The sequence below is a fragment of the Lepus europaeus genome, chromosome 17 (genome assembly GCF_033115175.1).
Source record: "Lepus europaeus isolate LE1 chromosome 17, mLepTim1.pri, whole genome shotgun sequence".
Taxonomy (NCBI): domain Eukaryota; kingdom Metazoa; phylum Chordata; class Mammalia; order Lagomorpha; family Leporidae; genus Lepus; species Lepus europaeus.
Genome location: NC_084843.1, coordinates 18,915,145 through 18,935,690, shown reverse-complemented (window position 1 = coordinate 18,935,690; position 20,546 = coordinate 18,915,145). Strand labels below are relative to the sequence as shown.

The following is a 20,546-nucleotide window of genomic DNA, read 5'->3' as shown; positions in this document are numbered from 1 at the left end:
GATAGAAGGAGAGGCAGAGAGAGAGAGAGAGAGAGAGAGAGAGAGAGAGAGAGGTGTCTTCCATCTGTTGGTTCACTCCACAATTGGCTGCAATGGCCAGAACTGAGCTGATCTGAAGCCCGGAGCCAGGAGCTTCTTCCGGGTCTCCCACGTGGGTGCAGGGGCCCAAGGATTAGGGCTATCTTCTACTGCTTTGCCAGGCCATAACAGAGAGCTGGATCACAAGTGGAGCAGCTGGGTCTCAAACTGGCACCTATATTGGGATGTCGGCACTGTAGGCAATAGCTTTACCCACTGTGCCACAGTGCCGGCCCCTATCTCTGACTTTTAAATGTTGATTTTGTTTCTTGCAACTTTGCTGTACCCATTTATCAGTTCTAAAAGTCTTTTCTATAGTTCTAAAGTTCTAGTTTCTATAGTTCTAAAGTTTTTCTATAGATGGAATCATGTTATCTGCAAATAGGGATAATTTGATTTCCTTCTCATTTTTATGTCTTTTCCCAATTGCTGCTGAAATTTCCATTTTTTGTTGAATATGAGTGGTGAAAGTGGACATTCTTGTCTGGTTCCAGATCCTAGAGAAAATGCTTTCACTTTTTTCCATTCAATATGGCGTTGACAGTCTGTTGTGTTCTTTTATTATATTGGAAAATGTTTTATTGGAGTATGTTTCTTCCAAACATGATTTGTTCAAGGTTTTAATTATGAGGGGATCTTGAAATAAATGCTTTTTCTGTGGCCACCAAGATAATCATGTTTTGTTTTTTAAATTATTTGAGAGCCAGGTTGGGACATGGTGGTTAGCTTTTATCCTCTGGTTTACACCCTAAATCCTGTAGCCAAAACTGGGCTGCAGTGAAAACCAAGAGCCAGGAATGCAATACAGGCCATTCCTAAGTCACAGGACCCAAATTACCATAGCCATCACTGCTGCCTACTGGGGTTTGCAGTTGTAGGAATCTGGAATCAGGAGCCAAAGCCAGGGATAAATATAGGTACTCTGATGTGGGATGTAGGTATCTTAACTGCGAAGCTAAATGCCTGCTCTGATTATATGATATTTATTGGTTTTGTTGATGTGATATTTTGTTTTAATTGATTTGTGTATTTTGCGTGATCCTTGTATCCCAGTATAAATCCCAGTTGATTATGTTGAATGCTCTTTTGATGTGTTGGATTTGATTTGCTGCTTATTTTGTTGAGAATTTTTGTGTCTGTGTTCATCAGCATGATAGGTCTATAATTTTCTTTTTCTGTTGTTTCCTTTCTGGTTTTGGTATCCGATTAATGACGGCTTTGTAGAATGAATTAGGAATAGGAATAGTCCCCTCTCTTAGTTTTTGAGATAGTTTTAGAAGAATTGCTGTTGATAAGTTCTTCCTAAATGTTTGTTAAAGATTTAGCACTGAAGCCATCTGGGCATGGAAATTTTCTCATTATTATTGGTTATTACTATTTTTTGGCCTGTTTATGTTTTTTCTGTGGTTCAATTTTGGTGGGTTATATGTGTTTTGAAATTTACTGATTTTTTTTCTAGGTTTTCCAGTCTGTTGACATAGTTATTTATAATACTCCCTAATGATCCTTTGTATTTCTATGGTATAAGTATAAATTATAATATCTCCTTTTTCATCTTTGAGTTTATTTATTTGAATTTTTTTGTTTTTTTTTCTTGGTTTGACTAGCCAAAGATTTTTGTCTTTGTCAAAAAACTAATTTCATTTATCTTTTTTTAAAAATATGCTATTGTAGTCTATTCTCTGATCTTTTTTTTTTTTTAACTTTTATTTAATGAATATAAATTTCCGAAGTACAGCTTATGGATTACAGTGGCTTTTCCCCTCCCATAACTTCCCTCCCACCTGCGACCCACCCCTCTCCCGCTCCCTCTCCCCTTCCATTCACATCAAGATTCATTTTCAATTCTCTTTATATACAGAAGATCAATTTAGCATATATTAAGTAAAGATTTCGACAGTTTACACCCACACAGAAACACAAAGTGTAAAATACTGTTTGAGTACTAGTTATAGCATTAAATCACAATGTATAGCACATTTAGGACAGAAATCCTACGTGAGGAGTAAGTGCACAGTGATTCCTGTTGTTGACTTAACAAATTGACACTCTTGTTTATGGCGTCAGTAATCACCCTAGGCTCTTGTCATGAGTTGCCAAGGCTATGGAGACCTTTTGAGTTCGCTGACTCTGATTTTATTTAGTCAAGGTCATAGTCAAAGTGGAAGTTCTCACCTTCTTCTTTGATGACCTGTTCTTTCCAATGGGTTCTCACTTGCAGAGATCTTTCATATAGGGTTGGTTTTTTTTTTTTTTTTTTTTTTTTTTTTTTTTTTTTTTTTTGCCAGAGTGTCTTGGCTTTCCATGCTGAAAATACTCTGAGGCTCTTCAGCCAGATCTGAATGCCTTAAGGGCTGATTCTGAGGCCAGAGTGCTGTTGAGGACATCTGCCATTCTATGAGTCTGCTGTGTATCCCACTTCCCAAGTTGGATCATTCTATCCCTTTTTTATTCTATCAGTTAGTATTTGCAGACACTAGTCTTGGTAATGTGATCCCTTTGACTCTTAGTCCTATCATTATGATCAATTGTGAACAGAAATTGATCACTTGGACTAGTGAGATGGCATTGGTACATGCCACCTTGATGGGATTGAATTGGAATCCCCTGGCACGTTTCTAACTACCATTTGGGGCAAGTCTGATTGAGCATGTCCCAAATTGTACATCTCCTCCCTCTCTTATTCCCACTCTTATATTTAACAGGGATCACTTTTTAGTTAAATTTCAAAACTTAAGAATAATTGTGTATTAATTACGGAGTTCAACCAATAGTATTAAGTAGAACAAAAAAAAAAATACTGAAAGGGATAAAGTATTAAGTTGTTCATCAACAGTCAGGGCAAGGGCTGATCAAGTCACTGTTTCTCATAGTGTCCATTTCACTTCAACAGGTTTCCTTTTTGGTGCTCGGTTAATTGTCACCAATCAGGGAGAGCATATGATATTTGTCCCTTTGGGACTGGCTTATTTCACTCAGCATGGTGTTTTCCAGATTCCTCCATTTTGTTGCAAATGACTGGATTTCATTGGTTTTTTTTTTTTAACTGCTGTATAGTATTCTATAGAGTACATATCCCATAATTTCTTTATCCAGTCTACTGTTGATGGGCATTTAGGTTGATTCCAGGTCTTAGCTATTGTGAATTGAGCTGCAATAAACATTAAGTTGCAGACAGCTTTTTTTGCTTGCCAACTTAATTTCCTTTGGGTAAATTTCAAGGAGGGGGATGGCTGTGTTGTATGGTAGGGTTATATTTAGGTTTCTGAGGAATCTCCAGACTGACTTCCATAGTGGCTTTACCAGTTTGCATTCCTACCAACAGTGGGTTAGTGTCCCTTTTTTCCCACATCCTCGCCAGCATCTGTTGTTGGTAGATTTCTGTATGTGAGCCATTCTATCCGGGATGAGGTGAAACCTCACTGTGGTTTTGATTTGCATTTCTCTGATTGCTAGTGATCTTGAACATTTTTTCATGTGCCTGTTGGCCATTTGGATTTCATCTTTTGAAAAATGTCTATTGAGGTCCTTGGCCCATCTCTTAAGTGGGTTGTTTGTTTCGTTGTTGTGGAGTTTCTTGATCTCTTTGTAGATTCTGGTTATTAACCCTTTATCTGTTGCATAGTTTGCAAATATTTTTTCCCATTCTGTTTGTTGCCTCTTCACTTTCCTGACTGTTTCTCTTTTTGTACAGAAACTTCTCAATTTGAAGCAATCCCAATAGTTAATTTTGGCTTTGACTGCCTGTGCCTCCGGGGTCTTTTCCAAGAAGTCTTTGCCGGTGCCACTATCTTGCAGGGTTTCTCCAATGTTCTCTAATAATTTGATGGTGTCGGGTCATAGGTTTAGGTCTTTAATCCATGCTGAGTGGATTTTTGTGTAAGGTGTAATGTAGGGGTCTTGCTTCATGCTTCTGCACATGGAAATCCAGTTTTCCCAGCACCATTTATTGAGTAGACTGTCCTTGTTCCAGGAATTGGTTTTAGATCCTTGATCAAATATAAGTTGGCTGTAGATGTTTGGATTGATTTCTGGTGTTTCTATTCTCTTCCATTGGTCTATCCATCTGTTTCTGTACCAGTACCATGCTGTTTTGATTACAGTTGCCCTGTAGTATGTCCTAAAATCTGGTATTGTGATGCCTCTGGCTTTGTTTTTGTTGTACAAGATTGCTTTAGCTATTCGAGGTCTCCTGTGTCTCCATATGAATTTCAGCATCATTTTTTCCAGATCTGAGAAGAATGTCTTTGGTATCTTGATTGGTAGCGCATTGAATCTATAAATTGCTTTTGGGAGAATGGAAGAATCAGTATCATCAAAATGTCCAATCCATGAACATGGAACATTTTTCCATTTTTTTGGTATCCTCTTATATTTCTTTCTTTAAGATTTTGTAATTATCATCGTAGAGATCTTTAATGTCCTTGGGTAAGTTTATTCCAAGGTATTTGATTGTTTTTGTGGCTATTGTGAATGGGATTGATCTTAGCAGTTTTTTCTCAGCCGTGGCATTGCCTGTGTAAACAAAGGCTATTGATTTTTGTGCATTGATTTTATATCCTGCTACTTTGCCAAACTCTGCTATGGGTTCCAATAGTCTCTTAGTAGAGTTTTTTGGATCCCCTAAATAATCATATCATCTGCAAAGAGGGATAGTTTGACTTCTTCCTTCCCAATTTGTATCCCTTTAATTTATTTTTCTTGCCTGATTGCCCTGGCTAAAACTTCCAGTACTGTATTGAATAGCAGTGGTGAGAGTGGGCATCCCTGTCTGGTACCACATCTCAGTGTAAATGCTTCCAACTTTTCCCCATTCAGTAGGATGCTGGCCGTGGGTTTTTCATAAATTGTTTTGATTGTATTGAGGAATGTTCCTTCTTTACCCACTATTAATACGGAGCTTGCTTTTTTTTCCGTCCTTGGTCCTTGAGATTATCATTTAGTTGTTTACTTCAAATATATATATATTATATATAATATATTTATTATTTATATAATTTATATTTATATTATTTATATATTATAATATATATTACATATATTATATATTTATATTATTTATATTATATGTATAATATATTTATTATGTATAATTATATATAATATATATTACTTGAAATATATATATGTATATATATATTTTTTGAGGAAGATGCTTATTATTATAAACTTTCCTCAGTACTGCTTTTGCCATTTCTCATTTTTGATAATTAAAAAAGTTTTTTTTTATTTACTTGAAAGGTAGAGTGACAGAGGAAGAGGCAGAGGGAGAGATATAGACCTTTTATCTGCTGATTCATTTCCTGGATGACTGCAAGAAGCCAGTCTGGGCCAGGCTGAAGCCAGGAGCTCCTACCTCAAGTCAGAAACTACATCCTAGTCCCCATATCTATTGTAGGTGCCCAAGTGTGTTTGAGCCATCTTTTTTTTTAGATTTAGTTATTTATTTGAAAGGTAGAGTTACAGAAAGAGAAGAAGGAAGAAGGAGAGATCTTCCATCCACTGGTTCACTCCTTAAATGACTGCAGTGGTCGGCTGGGCCAGGTCAGAGCCAAGAGCTTCTTTATTCCAGGTCTGCCACATGGATGCAGGGGCCCAAGGACCTGGCCAGCTTTGCTTCCTTCCTAGGCATATTAGAAGGGAGCTGGATTGGAACCAGAGCAGCTGGGATTTGAATTGGCGCTCTAATATGAGATGCTGGGATTGCATGGAGTGGCTTAACCCACTGTGCCCTGATATATTGTGTTTACATTCATCTATTTCAAGAAAAAAATTGTGTGACAGGCAGAGTGGACAGTGAGAGAGACAGAGTGAAAGGTCTTCCTTTTTCCGTTGGTTCACCCCTCAATGGCCACTGCGGCTGGCGCGCTGTGGCCCGTGCACTACGCTGATCTGAAGCCAGGAGCCAGGTGCTTCTCCTGGTCTCCTGTGCAGGTGCAGGGCCCAAGGACTTGGGCCATCCTCCACTGCACTCCCGGGCCACAGCAGAGAGCTGGACTGGAAGAGGAGCAACCAGGACAGAATCCAGTGCCACAACCGGGACTAGAACCCAGTGTGCCAGCGCCTCAGGCAGAGGATTAGCCTAAGTGAGCTGTGGCACCGGCCTCAAGAAATTTTTAAACGTCCACTTTTATTTTTTTTCAATTATACATTGGTCATTCAAGAGCATGTTTCTTAATCTCTGAATCTTTTTGTAATTACTACATTTTTTGGTTGTTTATTTCTAGTTTTATTCCATTGTGATCAGGAAAGTTGCATAATATATAAATGATATTTTTGTATTTATTTAAAATTGCTTTATGATCTATTTTAGTGCATGGTCCTTGTGCACATGAACAGAATGTGTATTCTGTAGATTTGGGATGAAATGTTCTGTAAACATTTGATTTGTCATGTGATTTAACCATGGTATTTCTTAATTTGTGTGTGTGTATGTGTGTGTGTATATGTGTGTGTGTTGATGATATGCCTATTTATGAAACTGGACTATTGAAATGATCCACTACAATTGTATTGAAGGCTTTCTGTCACTTTCCTTTTAGATCTAGTAATGTTTGCTTTATAAAATTGGGTACCCCTTCGTTTGGTGTTTGTGTATGTAGTCATAATTATCTTGTTGAATTGATTTCCTTTGTCTTTATAAAGTGACCTTGTTTGTCTCTTTTTATAGTTTTTTCTTTTTTAAAAAACTTATTTGGAGAGATAGAAGAGAGGAGAAACAGAGACAGATCTTCCATCTGTTGGCTCACTCCCCAAATGCTCACAGTAGTTGGCTGGGCTAGACTGAAGCCAGAGAGCAGGGAACTCATCCAGGTCTCTCACATGGGTGGCAGGCCCCAAGTATTTGGGTTCATCACCTGCTGCATTCCAGGATGCACATTAGTAGGAAGCTTATACTGGAAGCCAAGTCAGGATTTCAACCTAGGTACTCTAACTTGGGATTTGGGTATCACAAGTAGCATCTTAAGCACTGTGCCATATATCTGTGCCGATTTTTGTGCTAAAGTCTATTTTGTCTGATGTCTGTTTAAGTATCCCTTTTCACTTTTGGTTTCTGATTGAATGAAGCATCTTTTTCTATCCCTTCTAGCCTTTTCCCTTTTCTTTCCTTCTCAGAACCCTCACAATTTGTGTGTGTGTGATGATGTCCCAAAGATCTCATCTTCACTTTTGTGAGAGTGTCTGACAGATTCAAAACAATTTCTCCTAAAAAAAAAAAAAATTCTTTCTTTTGCATGATTTATTCTGTTGTTGAGGATTTTGATTCTCCTTTAAAAAAAAAAACAACACTTTTTCATATCCAAGATTTGTTCAGTTGTTTTTTAGATCTTTGTTGAATTGTAGTGTCTTTATTCTCTTGTATTTCATTGAGTTTTCTGAACAGTCATTTTTTTGGATTATTTATCATGTGTTTCATCCATGTCCATTTCTTTGGGGTCTGCTGCTAAAGAGTTGCTGTGTTCTGTGACCAGGCATGTATGGTGTACCCAGCAATGGAGGTAAGATACTTGCTGTGTAGCTGTTTTAGCAGACCTGGACAGGTGTGGTGCAGTGTACTAGCACAGCAGCAGAATCTACCTCTCATTCTCCATGGGCCACATAAGGATAGGACTACTCCAGCCAGCCCTTGGCAGGTGTGCTATAACTTAAGTTGCATCAGGAACAGAACACTTTTGGAGTGCAGACCACACCTGTTAGTTTCTGGAGACTGTGCAGGAGGTGGGGATGACTCTTGCATTCTGGTCAGGTGAGGAGCACCTTGAACAGAATGTGTCTTTGGTTTCTGTTTTTCTGGGACTGCATGGGGATGGGGTCACTCTAGTGTGCTAGGGAAGATGGGGCACAGCTGTTGTGGCAAGTGCCTCTTAAGCCTCTGCAAGTCACCTGGAGGTGGAGCTACTCAAGCAGCTTGGGAGGATGATTTGCATATAGGAGCAGGAGTAGGGTGCAGTTTGGTTTCAGAGTGTCACTGCAACAGAGGCCTGGTTGGTTAAGAATACTGCATCATCTGAATTTCCTCCCTGAAGCAGTGCAATTGTGTGTACTCTCTTGACAACTCCCTAGCAGGGCTTAGGGCTTTCAAGGATTCTGTCTCTGTCTCTTCCTCTCTCTCTAACTCTGCCTCTCAAATCAATCAATCAATCAATAAAATCTTGAAAGGTGGGCAGCGGTGCTGTGGCATAGTAGGCTAAGCCTTTGCCTGTGGTGCCAGCATCCCATATGGGCACTGGTTCATATCCCAGCTGCTCCTCTTTCTGTCTACCTCTCTGCCAGTGTCCTGGGAAAGCAGTGGAAGATGGCCCAGATCTTGGACCCCTGCACCCTAATGGGAGACACAGAGGAGGTTCCTGGCTCCTGGCTTCAGGTTGGCCTAGTTCTGTCCTTTGGGGTTGTTTGGGGAGTGAACCAACGAATGGAAAACCTTTTTCTCTGTCCCTCTCTCTCTAACTCTGCCTCTCAAATAAATAAAATCTTTTTTTTTTTTTTTTAAAGGACTGCATTCTCCCTCAGTAACTGAAGATTCAGGTGTTCATGATGCCAAATGGGCTGTTGGGAATCCCTTGTTTTTCTTCACTGTGGAAAGACTTAAACAAGTTCCGACTGGTCCAGACTTGGGTAGCAGGACTGTTGATTTTTTTTTTTTTTTTTTTTAGCAGACTACTCAGAGTCTTCATGTTCCACACTGTCTCTGTATTATCCACCTTGTATTCTAGTACTCTCCCAAATATTCTAGCGTAACAGAAGCTTCTTGTTCTTCATTTGTGATCCTGTTTTGTGGGAGGGAAGTACTTCCAGTACTTCTAGTCAGCCATCTTGACAGAGCTCCAACAATTCTTAATTACCCTGTTTTGGAAGCAGCCAAGATGGTCTTCAGTAGGTAAATAAATCAGTTGGTTTATCCTTCGAATGGTACTTAGAGATACAAAGCTTCAAGGCCTGAGAAGACATTGAGGAACCCTAAATGGGTATTTCTTTGTGAAAGAATCCAATGTCAAAGGATACTGTTGGATTCTAAATATATTGCATTCTGGGAAATGCAAAACTAGAAGAAAATATTGTTGGCAGGAGTTCAGAGGGTGAGGGGAGGAGAAGAGGAATGAATAGGTTGTGTATTCAGTTTAATTGGTTTCTGTGCCTGTTCTTCTGGCAACACTATATTGCCTTTTTTTTTTTTTTTTTTTACGTTTTTCTTTTTCTTTTAATTTGACAGAGTTATAGACAGTGAGAGAAAGACAGAGAGAAAGATCTTCCTTCCATTGGTTCACCCCCCCACCCCCCCCACCAAATGGCTGCCATGGCCGGCACTGCGCCGATTGGAAGCCAGGAGCCAGGTGCCTCCTCCTGATCTCCCATGCGAGTGCAGGGGCCCAAGCACCTGGGCCATCCTCCACTGCCCTCCCGGGCCACATCAGAGAGCTGGACTGGAAGAGCAGCAGCCGGGACTAGAACCTGGCGCCCATATGGAATGCCGGCAGCACAGGTGGAGGATTAACCAAGTGAGCCACGGTGCCAGCCCCCTATATTGTCTTAATTAGTCATATAGTATGTCTTTAAAATTGAGTAGTGTCATCCTCCAGCTTCATCTTTTTTCAAAATTGTTTTAGCTATACTTTTTCCCATACCAATTTTTGAATGTTTGTCTACTTACAAAAAATCTTCCTGGAATTTTGAGAGGAATGGTATTAAAGCTACAGATAAACTTGGAGAGAACTAACATCTTTTGGAGTGTTGCATTCTTCAATCTGTATATGATGTGTCTTCCATGTTTGTTTAGCTCTTCAATGATTTTCTTGCATCACTGTTTTTTATGTAATTATGTTTTAATGCAGGCATTTAGATTGCATCCTTTAAATATATATGTATATTTATTTATTTGAAAAACACAGAGGGAGATAGGGAACTGCCTCCTTGGGATTGCATTAGCAGGAAGCTGGAACCCAATGGAGTTGGGGCTTAAACTCAGGCACACTGATATGGGATGTGGGCATCTTAACTGATAGGCCAAATGCCTACCCCTTTTCTGTAGTTTTTAGCATACAGATTCTGTATGAGTTTTGTTAAATTTATACCCAGGTATTTTATTTTGAGGAGCTATTGCAAGTAGTATTGTGTTTTTAATTTTGGTGTCCATTTTGTTTTCTAATATATTGAAATATGATTGATTTTTGTATGCTGACCTGGTTTCCTGTCACCACCACTAAATAGTTACAGAACATTTTTGGCAAATACCTGCAAATTTTCTATATAGACAATCATGCAGTCTGCAAATAGGAACTATTTTATTTCTCCCTTTCTAATCTGTACACTGTTTTTCTTGCCTTACCAGTGACAAGGATTTTTGAGACTGTCAGTATGTTGAATTAAGAGCTACTATAATTTGCTAATATGTTGAGTTTTTCCATCCATGTTTAGAGGGCCATTGCCTTGTAGCACTGCCTTTTTTTGTGCTAATTTTGGTATCAGGATAATGCAGATACACAAAGAATGTGTACTTCTGGAAGAGGTTGTGTAGAATTATATTTCTTCTGATGTTAGAATTAATTAGTGAAGCTGTGTGCTCTTGGCATTTTCCTTTTTGGATGGTTTAAATTATGACTTTAATTTTGTTATTAGTTTTGACTGTTCAGATAATCTGTTTCATCTTGAGTTTTGGTAATATGTGATTTCCAAAGATTTTTTTTTAATGTAGTTAAAGATGTTTTTGCTTTTCATTGAGCTTTTGCTATTGCTTTTTATTTTTCAATTTTATGGATTTTTGTCCTGTGTTAAATTATGCTTTTGTCTGCTTTGGATTTCTTTTTGTCATTTTCAGGAGTCTTGATGTGGGAACTTAGATTATTGGAATTAGATGGGAGTTTTCTAGTATAAGTATTTTATGATGTAAGTTTTCCTGTAAGTGCTTAGATCTCATAGATTTTGATTTAGCTTTATTCAATATTCAGGTTAATTTTCATTGTCATTTCCTTTTTGATCCATAGATTATTTAGAGGTGTGTTGGTTTCCAAGTATTTGGAGAATTGTTTTCTTTGTGTTACCCATTATTAGTTTAATCTGTTATGGTTAAGGAATATACTTTGTATGATTTCAAATCTCTTAAAATTTCCCTTAGGACCCAAGGTATGGCCTATCTTGGTAAATGTGTATGCATCCTTGAAAAGAATGGGAACATTGGATCTATAAATGTCAACTAGATCCAGTTGGCTTATGGATTATGTTATTATTCTATATCCTTGCTAACTTTTTATATTATCGTTTTTATAATAACTTTGAGGGGACTTTGATATCTTCAACTATAGTTTGATTAGTGGATTTTTTTTTTCTTCTTAATTCTGTCAGATTAAAGTATTTGATATGTTTTAAAGTCCTGTTGTTTGGTGCATATATGTTCAGAAACTTTTTTTTTTCTTGAGGAATTGACTACACTAAATAAAGAGCCTATTTTAATTTATCTATTTATTTAATTTAAAGTAAAAGTATTTTACTTTAGAAGTATTTTAAGTATCTTTTTATGATTTTTACTTTTTCTTGCAATTTTCTTAGGATTGCAATGTCTGCTCTTAAGTAAAGACAGTCGCAGCTAGTATCAACATTGTATCTCTTTAAAATGTAATTAAATGTAATTTAGATCTTTCATGTTCACTTCTTTGTGATATATAGATGTTTCAGGTATTACCTATATAAATATTGAACGACCTCAGTTATATGACTTACTATTTTAAATAGTCCGATATAATTTACCAAACTGAAGAAAATAATTGCCAACTAGGCTTATCCATATCTTAGCTTTTCAATTGTTTTTTCTTTCCTGTTGTTCTGAGTTTGTTCTATTGTTATAAGCTCCTGTTTGTTTTCCTGTGTGAAGAACTTGTTTTGACAATTCTTTCAGAGTTTATCTGTAAATATTTTTATTTTACCTTCATTTCTGAAGGATGTTTATCCTGGTAAATAATTTTTGCTTGACATGTCTCTTCTTTCATTAATTCAGAATAGTTTCATCACTTCCTTCTGGCTTATATGTATGACTTACTTGAGAAATTTGTAATTACTCAAACAATTCGTATCTTATAGGCTTTCAGTATTTTCTTTATCTGTAGTTCTCAGGAAATTGAGTTTAATATATTTGGGTATAAATTTCTTTGATTTTTTTTTCCTCTTTGAGATGTGTTCAGCTTTTTATTTCTTTTAGCTTTCCCCTTAACGAAATTTAACAGTTTTCAACAATCATCTCTTCAGATATTTTTTCAGCTATGCTTTCTTTTTCGCCGTCTTTCAGGACTCCTATGTAGATTGCTTTTTTTCTGTCCCATAGCTTGCTGAGGCTCTGAGTTTTTGAAATCTTTTTTCTTCTGAAAAATTTTGTTTTTAAATTATTCATGAGACAGAGAACTTGTACACAGTCCCCCATCTACTGATTCACTTCACACATTCCCAGCTTCTGAAGATGGGAGCTGGGAAATCAATCCAGTTCTCCCATGTGGAGATATTTGAGCCATCAGCTATTGCCTCTCAAAGTGCACATTAGCAGGTAGCTAGAATCAGGATCAGACCTGGGAGTTGAATCCAGGTACTCTGATAATAGTATGCAGGCATCCCAACCATTATTTTAACTGCTAGGCCAAATACCCACCCCTAAAATCTGTTTTCTTTGTGTTACTCTAATTAGGCAGTTTTTAACTGTTTTTTTTTTTTTTTTTTCCTTTTCCTTTTCTTTTTTTGACAGGCAGAATGGACAGTGAGAGAGAGAGAGACAGAAAGAAAGGTCTTCCTTTGCCATTGGTTCACCCTCCAATGGCCGCCGCGGCCGGTGCGCCGCAGCTGGCGCACCGTGCTGATCCAAAAGCAGGAGCCAGGTGCTTCTCCTGGTCTCCCATGGGGTGCAGGGCTCAAGCACTTGGGCCATCCTCCACTGCACTCCCGGGCCACAGCAGAGAGCTGGACTGGAAGAGGGGCAACCGGGACAGAATCCAGTGCCCTGACTGGGACTAGAACCGGTGTGCCGGTGCCACAGGCGGAGGATTAGCCTATTGAGCTGCCTTTAACTGTCTTTATTCGAGTTCGCTGAACTTTACTTCTGTAATTGCTATTCTTCTGTTGAAGCAGTATAGTTCAGAAATTCGTTTGTCGTTCTAAACTTTTCAGGTTTTTTTTTTTTTTTTTTTTTAAGATTTATTTATTTATTTGACAGTCAGAATTACAGAGAGAAGGAGAGGCAGACAGAGAGAGAAAAGTCTTCCATCCACTGGTTCCCTCTTCAGTTGGCCGCAATGGCCGGAGCTGCGCCAATCCAAAGCCAGGAGCCAGGAGCTTCTTCCAGGTCTCCCTCACAGGTACAGGGCCCAAGGACTTGGGCCATCTTCTATAGCTTTCCCAGGCCATAGCAGAGAGCTGGATCGGAAGTGGAGCAGCTGAGATTGGAACCTGTGCCCATATGGGATGCCGGCACAGCAGGTGGCGTCTTTACCTACTATGCCACAGCACCGGCCCCAACTTGTCAGGTTTTTTGTTTTTTTTTTTTTTTACATCTTTTACTTCTTAGCTGAAATTTCCCATTCCAGTTGTTTGTTGGGTCTCTGGTTTTTGAGTCACATTAAAGTCTTTTTCAGATAATTCTGACTTAATCATTTTGGTGTTGCTATCTGTTGTCTTTTTCCATTAGAGTTGATAATTTCTTAGTTATTTGTAGGAGTAATGTTGGATTGTATCATGCACATTTTGAGACTCTTGGAAAGCTCTTGGTTTCTGTTTGGAGTCTTTGTTTTGAATGGTCAGCCTGTTTGGTTCAGAACACATGGCCTGATGCGTGAGGCTGTTGGTCCTAGTTTAGGTTTCAAAACCTCTTCAGTGGTATTCTTGTGTCCTGCCTGTGTGTCATCCCCAGGCCAATCTGAAACATAGGCACACTCCACGCTGTAGCTAGGTATTTGTTGTTTTTATTCTGTTTACTTTTGTGAATGAAATACTAAAGATTGTGACTGTGAATACTACACAGACTAATCATCTCCCTTTGTCTTGTTGGAGAAAGTGTTAGATTACCTGTTTGCTAACATTTTTTAGTGTAGTATAAAGATGATCAATAGTTCTGTAATACAGCTTTTGCACCAATGAGAAGGCTACCGTGTCTGAGCTGAGTGCTAAGTGCAGTGTTAGGGTGGTCAGCAGAGTTCCATCTGCAGTCTCCTTGGCCACAGTACTGATATGAAGAGGCATGTGTGCTACTTGTGTTGCTTCTGTACAACTTAGTGCAAAAATGAGGTGGTTGGCGGGCTTTTACTTTACAGTCAATGTGGCATCGATCAAGGAGGTAGAGGGATATTACTTTTGTGATGTTCAAGTGGAGTAAAGAAAGAAGGTAGATTAAACAGGTGCCATCCTGTAGTGCTGCTCTCCTCACAGTCCTATTATTTATTTGAAAGGCAGAGTTAGAGGCAGAGAGAGAGAGAGAGGGAGAGAGGGAGAGGTCTTTCATCCTGCTGGTTCACTCCCCAAATGACCACAAACGTTTGAGTGGGCCGACCCGCAGCCATGAGCCTGGAGCTTCTTCCAGGTCTCCCACATGGGTGTAGGGCCCCAAGGACTTGGACCATCTTCTACTGCTTTCCCAGGCCATGGTAGAGAGCTGGATCGGAAGTGGAGCAGCTGGGTCTCCAACAGCAGGCAGTGGCTTTAACTGCTGTGCTACAGTGCCAGCCCCCAAAATTTATTTTTATTGAAAGTGAAAATTTTACAGTTAATAGCCAAGCCTGGTTAAGTTTTTCAAGTAAAGCATAATGATAATGTCGAGGTACAAAGTTTTATTCTTTGAATAGTTATATTCTTATGAACTGTAACTGAAATATATATTGGTAAATCTCATTAGGTGTGAGTGTCAAGATGAGCACATGGGTCATTCAGTTCAGATTTATCTCTGCTGCTGTAAAACCATCAAAACACCTCATGTATGGGGCCGGTGCCATGGTGCAGCGGGTTAATGCCCTGCCCTGCAGGGCCGGCATCCCATATGGGTGCCGGTTTCAGACCCGCTGCTCCACTTCCAATCCAGCTTTCTGCTGTGGCCTGGGAAAGCAATGGGAGGTGACCAAGGTCCTTGGGCCCCTGCTCACACGTGGGAGACCCAGAGGAGGCTCCTGGCTCCTGGCTTCGGATTGGAAGACCTCTCTCTCTCTCTCTGCCTCTCCTTCTCTCTCTGTAACTCTTTCAAATAAATAAATAAATCTTTTAAAGCACAATAATAAAAAAAAAAAAAGAACCTTGTACCATTGATATGTCTCGAACTTTTTTAGTCCCAAGAATAGAGCTGTCAATGGAGATTTTTCTGTGTCACTGTTTCTCACAGGTGCTTCTAAGACCTACCTACATCAGAATCACTTACACTGCTCCTTATAAAGTATAGATTCTAATGCCCTGTCCCCTAAACTGTATCCTTTATTCCATGTTTTTCACTTTGTTCATTTTTTTTTTTTTTGCCATACTGTTCTCTGTCCTGTCATTACCTTTGAAATCGTCCTTGTTGTTGAAAGCTATCTGGCATTTAGTTGATAGGAAGGGTAGTTTTAGTATAGTTTTTAGGAACATAAGCTGTGGTTATATGCTACCTTATTTGGAATCCTGGCTCTCATTTCCATGATTACAAAGCTCGGTAATTAAATATATTTCTGTGCCTCAGTGCTCCTTTGCATTAAATGGGATGTCAGTTTATCTTATAGGGCTGTTATGTATTAAATTAACTAATATTTGTAAATTCCTCAGAATAGTGCTTGTACATAGAAAGCACGGTTAGCTGTTACTGTGATTTCTCTCACGTTTTAACCCTTTTTATAAAGTTTTGTACCATAGTAACTTATATTCTTTCCCTACCTCTTCCTGTCAGAATGCAAGTTCATTGAAGGTAGGGCCTACCTTATTTATTTTTTTAATTTTCAGTGGATTTTGTATAATAAATAAAGGATATTCAGTAAATATGTACTTTATTGAATCAGGAATATAGCAATTCCTCAATAAAACCATTTTTAGAACTTATATACCTGATATAAATTATAACTTGAAGTAATTTAATGCTCTTTATGTTGTATTTCAGGAATTCTAATGAATCATTGGTTGACCAGCACCATATTGCCAGTTGGAATGAGTTATCAGAAATGGGCATAGTGCTTTTAGATCCAACATGTAACAGATGGATGTTACTCCATACTGATTACTTCTTCCAGCCAACACCTTTTTGACTGTATAAGATCCTTGTCTCTACATCTTTGAATTCCGATCACTGGCAAATAAAATAAAGGAGTTCATGTAGTTTTTCTCCACTCTTGAATCACCATGAGTAGTAGTTTAGGAAAAGAAAAAGACTCTAAAGACAAAGATCCCAAAGTACCATCAGCTAAGGAAAGAGAAAAGGAGGCAAAAGCCTCTGGAGGTTTTGGGAAAGAGAGCAAAGAAAAAGAACCTAAGACCAAAGGGAAAGATGCCAAAGAAGGAAAGAAGGACTCCAGTGCTGCCCAGCCAGGGGTGGCCTTTTCAGTTGACAATACGATCAAACGGCCAAACCCAGCACCTGGGACTAGAAAAAAATCTAGTAATGCAGAGGTGATTAAAGAGCTCAACAAATGTCGGGAAGAGAATTCAATGCGTTTGGACTTATCCAAGAGGTCTATACATATATTGCCATCATCAATCAAAGAATTGACTCAATTAACAGAACTTTATTTATACAGTAACAAATTACAGTCCCTCCCAGCAGAGGTAGGCTGTCTAGTAAATCTCATGACACTGGCTCTAAGTGAAAATTCTCTTACCAGTCTGCCTGACTCTCTTGATAACTTGAAGAAGCTGCGAATGCTTGATTTACGACATAACAAACTAAGAGAAATTCCTTCAGTGGTGTACAGGTTGGATTCTCTCACCACTCTATATCTTCGCTTTAATCGTATAACTACTGTGGAAAAGGACATCAAAAACCTGTCAAAACTCAGCATGCTTAGTATTCGAGAGAACAAAATCAAACAACTACCTGCTGAAATTGGTAAGACACTTTTATTATTATTTATAATATTTTTATGCTAAATAGTTCTGTTGAATGCTTTTCCACATCAGGAAGTGCTTGATACTTGCCTAAAAATAGCTTGGTAAAAATTTCATCTTCTTTATGGTTTACTTTAATTATCTCGTTTTTAGTGATATTAAGTGCATGTTGAAATTAGTTTATAAAAGAAAATTAGTTAGAAGATAGAAATTAGAAGATGCATGTAATCAGGCCTTTTTTTTTTTTTTTTTACACAAACTTAATGTGCTTTGTTTTTCATTGGAGAAAAAGTGAATGTGAAAAATAAAACTGCCTTTATAAAGTATTTCCTTGTATAATTACTAGCTTTATTAAGGCTATGTTTTTCCATTCTCTGATTTTCCCTTTTTCTTCTAAAACGTGTTTGCTTAAATTTACATCACTGTAAAAGTGGTGTCACAAGAAAATTGAAAAAATCTGTTTCCTTTTGAAAGTACTTACATATTCATTAAAAATAATCCAAGGATACTGAAAGGTAGAAGAAAAATAAATCTGGAACATTTGATTCCAGTCTTGAATACAAATACAAAGCTAAATTGTACTAAAAGGCAGTGTGTTTAAAAGGATGGTAGAAGAGGAAAAAGGTAAAGGAATATAGGCATGTAAACAAGGCAGTAAAAGAAAGTTACCTTGATATCTAATTAGAAGAAAAATTTCTGAACCATTTGGAGGAGAATCCATTGACATCAATTCTGAGAAATTGATCAAGGTGTTATCTTTATTGATTTCTGAAAGGACAACAAATTGTGAAACTTTTAAAGAAAAGTTTTATTTTTGTATTAAAGGTGATTTTTTTTTTAATAAAACAAAATCATGTATTGTTGCTTTGAACCGTATACTCACTGTTGGGTCACAAAGGAAAAACTTTATGATTTTAGTCTCTGTAGTTTTTCAGGGATATAATTCCCTGTAGGTGTTTTACATTTTGTTTAGCTTTGACAAATGTGCAGCTTAAATTTTAATTATGATGTTGTTCAGTTAAGTCTAACTACACATTTATAATATTAATTTTAGTTTAAATATACAGATAATCTGTGATAGTTTTTCTTAAGTAATGTATTGTACTTGAAAGTATGATGCATGAATCTTAAAATAGCCCCATGAAATAGCTTTAGTACCAGATGCAGTCAAAATTTGACCTACATGTATGGCTCATTTTGATTGAAAGGAATTCTGAATTTCTATAGAAAAAAAAAAAAAATAAGGCCGGCGCCTTGGCTCAGTAGGCTAATCCTCCGCCTTGCGGCGCCGGCACACCGGGTTCTAGTACCGGTCGGGGCACCGATCCTGTCCCGGTTGCCCCTCTTCCAGGCCAGCTCTCTGCTGTGGCCAGGGAGTGCAGTGCAGGATGGCCCAAGTGCTTGTGCCCTGCACCCCATGGGAGACCAGGAGAAGCACCTGGCTCCTGCCATCGGAACAGCACGGTGCGCCGGCTGCAGCGCGCCTACCGCGGCGGCCATTGGAGGGTGAACCAACGGCAAAAAGGAAGACCTTTCTCTCTGTCTGTCTCTCTCTCACTGTCCACTCTGCCTGTCAAAAAAAATAAATAAATAAAAAATAAAAATAAAAATAAAAAAAAAGAAAAATATTGGGGCGGACGCCATGTAGTAGTTGGTTAAGCCACCGCCTTTCATGCTGGCATCCCATATGGGCGCTAGTCCAAGTCCTGGCTACTCCACTTCTGATCCAGCTCCTTGTTAATGTGTCTGGGACAGCAGCAAGGGATGGCCCAAGTGGTTGGGCCCCTGCACCCACATGGGAATCTTTGATAGAATTCTAGGCTCCTGGTTTTGGCCTGAGCCCTGGCTGTCATGGCCATTTGAGCAGCTAACCAGCAGATGGAATGTCTCTTTCTATAACTGTCTTTCAAATAAATAAATAAAATCTTTAAAAAATTAGTCATGTTTTTTTCTTTTCTCACTGATTGGTTCTTTTGAGTTTTCTATTGAATTGTGCTTTTGTATATTTTTTACCCCTGTTGGATTGCAGTGGAGACCATCAGATAGTCAGTTTGAATAATTAAAAATTTAGTTAAGGAAACTCTGGATAATCAAGTTTGAAAAGGATTTTCTTTTTCTGAGGAGGTAATGATTATTCTTTGAAACCAAAGTCCATATTTGTCCTTTACTCATATTCCTGTGATTTCCTTTTCTTCACTGAATAATGGTCTGGTTTAGGATTTTTTTCTTTAAAAGGTCCCCCTTATTTTATTATTCTTTTAGAAACAGCTAAGATAGAGGGAATATTTTTTAAAATGTAGTTTTATGCATGTCTGTGCTCAATAAACTGATACTTTTCATATGATATACAACTGCATGAAGATCTAATTGTCAAAATAACCCTTTTTGCTCTAGAGAATGATCTAGTATGTTAAAATATATGCTCTTTGAGAACCCAGATCATTTTTCTCCATTTTAAGGCAATTCTCACATTCAGAAATGGGCCAATTTGATTTAGTAACTTTCATTGCAAAAAAGTTTCATATTCTATATTACAGTGTTATATTTTATAAGGCAAATGATTATGTTAATATGTAATAAAGGTATTTGTGATTACTATATATAAAAACAACATAATCAGCAGTTTTCTAAAAAAGCTGAATGACCTTAAAGATTTTCTTTTGTTATTTTATATTTGGTATTATAGTATTATAAGACTGTCATACATTGCTAGAGTATGCATGGATTTCAAGTTTTTTTGCATCAAAATAAATTTATCTTTTAATTTTATTTTCTATGATCTTTTTGAAGTACCCTTTTATGGTATTTAGTATTATAGCATTTTCAGCTTTAAATTTAATATTTATATATTTTAGTATTTTAATGTTACATTTCAGTATTTTCAGTAATATTTGCATTGTTAACTGAAATTATGAACTTCAGTTCCTCAAAATCTTGAAATTCTTCCAAGATTGCAAAGTGTGATACAATGGTTTTCATTGTCTAGCTAGCATTATTTAATGATTTCTTTTCAGTGTTTTGCACAAGTACTAATGAGTAACTTTCTCTAGCAAGAGACATCAGTAAAAGGAATTTATAGTTGTTAATAAATAACTCCTTTTTTCTGGGAATCTGCAAAAACCCTTAGAGGCTTAGAAATGAATAGTTAACTTAGTTTATTGTTATCAAATTGTCAAGTCTCACTAAACAACAAAAAGTAGTAGAAGTTACCATTGTTGCTAAAGGAGACCATAAGAGAACACAAGAAATAGCACGTGAGCCATTTTAGGAGAACTGGATCACATCGGAAGAGACAGTGAGTTTCCCATATTCTGAAGTACTCAGAAGAGGGCTGTCACTTTACCCTGTGGACAGCATATTACCCAAAGGAATAGAGTTCCTGTTGTCCTCGTGCCACAGTTGTAGCAGCACTTGCTCAGAAGAGCCCCTGAAGTCATCTTTGCAATGAAAGG

The 20,546-nt window shown here is 37.9% G+C and overlaps 1 protein-coding gene across 2 annotated transcripts in view; it reads left to right on the top strand.

Annotated features, from left to right (window-relative positions):
* The window catches only part of SHOC2 (SHOC2 leucine rich repeat scaffold protein), a 91,592-nt gene that overhangs the window by 31,819 nt on the left and 39,227 nt on the right, over window positions 1–20,546 (top strand). For both annotated transcript variants that reach the window (XM_062213958.1, XM_062213959.1), the window contains exon 2: window positions 16,154–17,095. In XM_062213958.1, the coding sequence (XP_062069942.1) occupies window positions 16,393–17,095 (703 nt within the window). In that variant the 5' untranslated portion in view covers window positions 16,154–16,392. The remainder of the gene's footprint in view (window positions 1–16,153; window positions 17,096–20,546) is intronic.